Source organism: Artemia franciscana, chromosome 20 (assembly GCF_032884065.1).
Source record: "Artemia franciscana chromosome 20, ASM3288406v1, whole genome shotgun sequence".
In the NCBI taxonomy this organism is placed as follows: domain Eukaryota; kingdom Metazoa; phylum Arthropoda; class Branchiopoda; order Anostraca; family Artemiidae; genus Artemia; species Artemia franciscana.
In genome coordinates, this window is record NC_088882.1 from 602,144 (window position 1) to 608,143 (window position 6,000).

Genomic DNA, 6,000 nt, shown 5'->3' on the forward strand with positions numbered 1-6,000 from the left:
ACAGGATTAGGTCAATAAGAAAAACAGATTTAATAAAATATTTTTCACTTCAAGGACACCATGGGCACCCCGGTTGTCAAAAAGGTGTATGTGCAATATCCCTTGAAAGGCAAAGTCTGTTAAATTTTTGGAAATATTGGATGGGATGCAGAACTGATTAAAAAGGTAGAATTTGCATCCAGGTCGTCAAAATGGATTGTCCGTAATATTTTAAGAGCAGTTAAGTGTATTAAGTCAAAATTTTGAAACAAAACAGAGATTTGAAATTCCAAAATTCTAGGGGATGTTAACAGTTGGAACCCCACCCAAATGCAGACCTTCCAAAATCTACCGTCATTTGCATATTATTAAAAACAAGATATATTAAATTGAATCAAGAATTGACGAAATTTCCAGGAATAAATGTCCATTATATGCTAAATATTTAATTCAGTTTCATCAATTCCTTTCTTTTAAGACTATATTAAATGTTTGATGTCTTGTTTATGTAATAATTTTGAAAAATTAAGAATATTTTGAACAAGCCAAATGTTTTTCAATGAACGCAATGACACAGTTTATTGTCAGAGACTTATGTTTAGGAAAAGGGTAGTAACCATAATCTCGTATATGCTGATGTCTAAGTCTTAGAAATAATTTGAGCATTTATTTTAATTTTTACCCGTTTTTTAGATCTAATTATTAATCTATTTCAAAACTTTTTATCTTTTTGCTTGATATAAATACTTTTTTTTATTCTTTTTGTATCGGGCTCGAATTGATCTTTGGCAGAAATTTCTGGTCGGGTGAAGTTCGAATTCTTATAGGATTTCAATTGTGATTGGATTCAGTATTAAATGGCTCAAATACCACTTCTTTTTCATTTTTTCAAATTTGATTAAATTTAAAAGCTTAGTACTGATTCGTATATTTACTTTATTCCCATTTCTTTTTTCAACAACTAAGATGACTAGGCAAGGATTTTGCAAAATATCTGCTTTCTCTTTTTGCAGCTGTTTTTCCACTGGCTGAAAATCATCCATGTTTTAGCTTCTTAATTTTGTTCTTGAGTTCAATTTTTTTCTCATACTTCATGTATTGATAAAAAAATTAATTAACTTTAAAATATTAGTTTTGTTTATATATACGTTTTATCCAAATATTTTTCGACTTTTGACAAAATATTTGCTAGCTTTTCGCCGTTTTTCTTTCCTTTTTCTTTTTTTTGTCTTCAATTGTATGTGTAGCAACTGTATTATTAAATTATAAGTCTTTTTCCAATCTCAAATCTGGCGAATTCAAGTTACCAAGATGTGAGAAAATATCACAGTTTTAATTTTACGATAGTTCTAATTTAATATTTTTATATCTGTTAAATTTAGTTTTATTGCCTTTAAAAATAATTTGGTTTTACAATTAAATGGATTAAAGTGTGTTGTGTTTCTTATTTACAAAGATACATCCTATAATTTCCCTGATCATCTCTAATAAGGCCAATAAATTACTTCAAGCATTAAAAAAAATCAATGACAAACCTACAATCCTAAGTTCTGAAAGCTACGATATTAGTTGTCTTAGCCGGAAGAGAGTGTTGATTAAATAAGATAAATAATTAAATTAGTAAGAAAATACCATTTGATTAAAATGGGTCTTGGAGGCAAACTTTCGTACTTATTATATGTGGGGAACCAGATGTTTCCACTGCCACTAGTATCGATAATATTGGACACTTCATTTGACCATTTTAAGACATCTTTTCCATCTGGTCTACAAATTGGAGTTACAAGGTTTGCCCTCTGGGAAATTTCTGAAGTATCCAATAGATCCAAGATTCACCTAGTTCTTCTTTTGTTCTCCTTGTTATCTCTCTAAGAAGTTAATAGATTCAGCTAGAAGAATGTGGTAAGGCAGGTAGGCAAGTGTCTCCGTAGTTCGGTTGTTTTTATCCGTGCAATTCTAAAATTTATTTTATAACAATGAGGAAAACCTTCCTCCGGTGAACATTAAACATTCAACGTAAAATAAAGCTGGAGATCTTGTCACGTAGTTGATTTTTGACCATTTTTGAACAGCATCCTTAAACATTAAAGGATCATTTTCAAATTGCAGCAAAAACATAGACTATATTTCTAACCCCCAGCGTCCCTATGAAGCAATCTAACAATGAAATCCTGAATATCTCTCCGTAACTTCCATAAGACCCATTCCTTGGTAATTTTGGTTTGCGGTTTTATCCCCATTTTTAATGGAAGGGAAAACAGCTAAGTTTGTCCAGTCTTTTGAAAAACTTTGTCGTCCAGGCTCCTTAACTAAAGCCAAGTAAAACTTTCGGTTCTGACCTTAATCAAGTCAAGAAAACATATCAAATAGAATATAATCAAAAAATATATATCATGAGGCAGCTCTAATATGGGATATATGTAGGTGCTTCAAATGTTTCAATTCTATTCTATGATAATGCCTACCTAATCGAATAAATGCTATATGTTAGATTACCTTCTAAGACATATCCTATAATCACACTAATCCCTAAAATAGAGAAAATTCACCCTTTTAAACTGTAAAACGACGTATGATGATTCTATCTTCCGAAAATATTAGCTAAGCATTGTTGCTTAGCTAATATTAAATTAGCTTAATTTAAATATAAATTAAGGAGATATTTACAAGGTCAGAAAACTACAAAAAACTTCAGAAAAGTAAAATGTACTTATGTTTACACTAATCCACTCTACCAGGGTTAACACAAAAATGGAGCTGTCATTTTTTCTAGAGATTGAAGAAAAATTAAGGTGTAAAGTTCAGAGTTAAATATTTAAATTTTTCTGTGGAAAGATACAAATTATGTAGTCGCTGACAGCACAGTAGCCCTGCTTCATTAAAAAGTGAAGTGTTTTCAATGTATTAGTAATTTCCTTTTTCCAAAAGTAGAGACTTCTGGTGACGGAAAAAGGAAACCAATAGTGACTAGACTAAGGACCAAATTTTATAGAAATACCAGAAAATACGAGCTACAAATCACTGTTCACTAACTCTGTGTATTTGATTCAACATAGCTACTTTGAATTTTTTATAATAAAGATGATATTACACAAAAAAGGGATAGTAGATAAGCCAAAGAATTAAGTTGTTTTTTTGAAAAAAATTTCAAAACATTCTCGATCAACTTCTGCTTCTTTTTTTAACAGTTGGTAAAACCATCCGAACAGCAGTTGAAGTCTTTCTTTTTTTGTGTTGAACTTTTAGCGCATCTAACATAGCCCAACCAAATTATTTGACTTGAAAGTGTTTCCTAGTCTTTTGGCAGTGCTTTTGTTCTAGACAGACTGACAAGCAACTGGCTTTTGAAGTCTGATCTGTCTGATAAACAGAAAACAATCAGAATAAATTGAAATTACAAAGTGAAATGTCGGAATGCAAGCAACAAACTATTTGGAAAAGTAAAATGTAATTACGTTTACACTAATCCGCTCTACCAGGGCAAACACAAGAAAACGTAGATGTAATTGTTTTTAAAGATAGAATACAAATTATTTCAGATACAGAAACAAAATTGGCATCGGAAGGTGAAGTGTAAGCAAACGAAGAAATTACTCCCAAAGTTTTTTCACAAAAAAATTCCACCCTGACAAAATATATCATACGACTGAAAGGGTTTGAGACAAGAAGCCAACAAATTTGAAGAATTCTAAAATCTGAAAGTTTTGAAGATAGTTTGAAACAATTTCCTGCACTAAAACGCCTTCTACCTTTCCTTCCACATCAGCTTTTGACCCTTTTGAAGTGAGACAAACCCTACATAGGAAAAAAACTCAGAATATGAAATACAATTCTATTTTCCTACTGTGGGACATCAATGCATCATTGATGGTAGGTTTGGTACTGACAGTTCTCTCCAACTGTAGCTGGTTAAGAGGATTTTTTGATTTGAAGAAACCGTGCTGTGCACTTGGCCTTCCATAAGCAGTGGAGAGACTAGCATATATTACAATGTTCAAATTAGGATAACTCTCACCCTTATTATAAGTGAGGATATTGGTCCAATAGCTATAGAGTCGTTGATCTTGCATATATTTTGCCACAAGACAAATCACGGATGCATGTTAATTTGTTTTGTTTTCTTTTCTTTTTTTTCCCAGGGGTGATTGTATCAACCCAGTTGTCCTAGAATGTCGCAAGAGGGCTCATTCTGATGGAAATTGAAGTTTTTTATTGATTTAAAAAGTAAAATTTTGAGACAGAGTCAAACTTTAGCGTAAAGAGCCAGGCGTTGAGGAGGGGGTCAATCCCTTTTACATACAGAATAATTTCTGTTCGTTTAAAGTTTTAATGTCGCTCCTTACTTGCAGTTTGAATTTTTTATTTTTTTTTATTTAACTAGTGTATGAAACCATCAGGAAGTAAAATCCTTCCTGTATCTAGCTCAACTAGTTTATCTGAAACACACCACACACCACAAAACTTGATTTTGAATAAAACAAAATCAATTTTGCCAGTTCTTTGTCTTGCGAAAGTTATCTTTCGCAAATCATTTTGCCGTTTGAGACAAAATTTGCCTCATTTCCGACAAAAAGAGGGAAACACCTTCTAAAAGGCAAAGAATCTTAATGAAAATTACACCATCATATTCAGCATATCAGAGAACCTTACAGTAGAGGCTTCACACTCTTCTCCACACAAATGTCGAATTTTGTACTTTTTGCCAGAAGAAAGATCACAGATGCGTGTTTATTTTTTTGCTTTTTTCCCCAGGGATGATTGTATAGACCCAGTGATCCTAAAATTTCTCAAGAGGGCTCGTTCAAACGGAAGTTAAAAGTTCCAGAACCTTTTTTAAGTGCAAAAAAATTGGAGAGCATAGTTGAAATACCTAATAACTATATCTTTGAGGACGACCTAATCCCCCACAGTTTTGGGGAAGGGCAGCAAGTTATGAACTTTGCCTATTATTTACATATAGCCTAGTATTGGTTATTGGAAGGTATACAGACGTTTTAAGGGGGAATTCTTTCTGGTGAGGGGAAAGGTAGAGGGAGAGGGCTATGAGGGATATTCTTATGGGGGAAGAATGGATTTCTCAGCATTATTTATTTAACAATCATAAATTAAATAAAAAAAAGTTTTTTCAAAAGAAATTAAGGACTAACATTAAAACTTAAAACCAAACAGAAATTAATACGTACATGAGGGGGTGCGTCCCCTCGTCAATGCCTCTCTCTCAACGCTAATTTTTTTTTTAGCAATTGCAAAAGAACTATTTATTCTAATTAAACGGCCTTTGAGATTCAGTGGTCATTCTTAAAAAATTGGAACAGAATTCGAAGCTTAGCGTAAAGAGCGAAGCATTTATGAGGGGGCGAACCCTTCATATTATATATATGAGGAAGTTTGCCACCACCTCAATACGTTGCTCTTTACGCTAAAGTTCGAATTTTGTTAAATAATGTCCGATATTAGCAATAATTTGTTTGAGCCAATCTTGGCATTTAATTTTACCTTGAGCAGCTTCATAACTATGATTTTTATGTGATAATAAACAGAAGATATTGTATTTTCACGACTTGTGGTTGTTATAAAAAACAAAAAACAAAAAAGGAAGTTTTTTCCAACTGAAAGTAAAGAATAGCGTTGAAAGTTAAAACGAACATAAATTAATACGTATATCTTTGAAAGATCTTTTCTATCATTCATTTCAGTCATTTGAAAATTGCTCAACATATGACTTTCATTTTCATAAAAGTAGTTTCGACCTCTTTCGCGTTTTGTTACTATACCTTACAATATTAGTTCCACAAATATCACTAATTTAAGTTACGTGGGAGGGTCTTTCCATGGGGAAATTTTCCATGGAGGGACAGCTGGATTTCCAGACATTTTAAAAAATGATCAGCAATAAAATAAAAGCACAAGTTTTTTTTCAAACAGGAAATAAGAAACAGCAATAAAACTAAAAACGAACAGAAAATATTGCGTATATGAGATGGATTGTCTCTCCTCAATAGGTCACTTTTACGCTCTTGC

General features: G+C 32.2%; 2 protein-coding genes across 3 annotated transcripts in view; both read right to left on the bottom strand.

Annotated features, from left to right (window-relative positions):
- The window catches only part of LOC136040237 (eukaryotic translation initiation factor 4E-like), a 97,395-nt gene that overhangs the window by 72,244 nt on the left and 19,151 nt on the right, over positions 1-6,000 (bottom strand). Inside the window, exon 1 of one of the 2 annotated variants that reach the window (XM_065724444.1) lies at positions 1,612-1,826. The exons of the other annotated variant lie outside the window; for it this stretch is intronic. Coding sequence (XP_065580516.1) covers positions 1,612-1,614 — 3 coding nt within the window. The 5' untranslated portion in view covers positions 1,615-1,826. Of the gene's footprint in view, positions 1-1,611; positions 1,827-6,000 lie in introns of those variants that run through there. 2 annotated transcript variants of the gene reach the window in all.
- Positions 2,137-6,000, bottom strand: part of LOC136040310 (uncharacterized) — a 5,411-nt gene continuing 1,547 nt past the window's right edge. The window contains exon 2 of the mRNA XM_065724552.1: positions 2,137-2,318. Within this exon, the coding sequence (XP_065580624.1) occupies positions 2,137-2,318 (182 nt within the window). The remainder of the gene's footprint in view (positions 2,319-6,000) is intronic.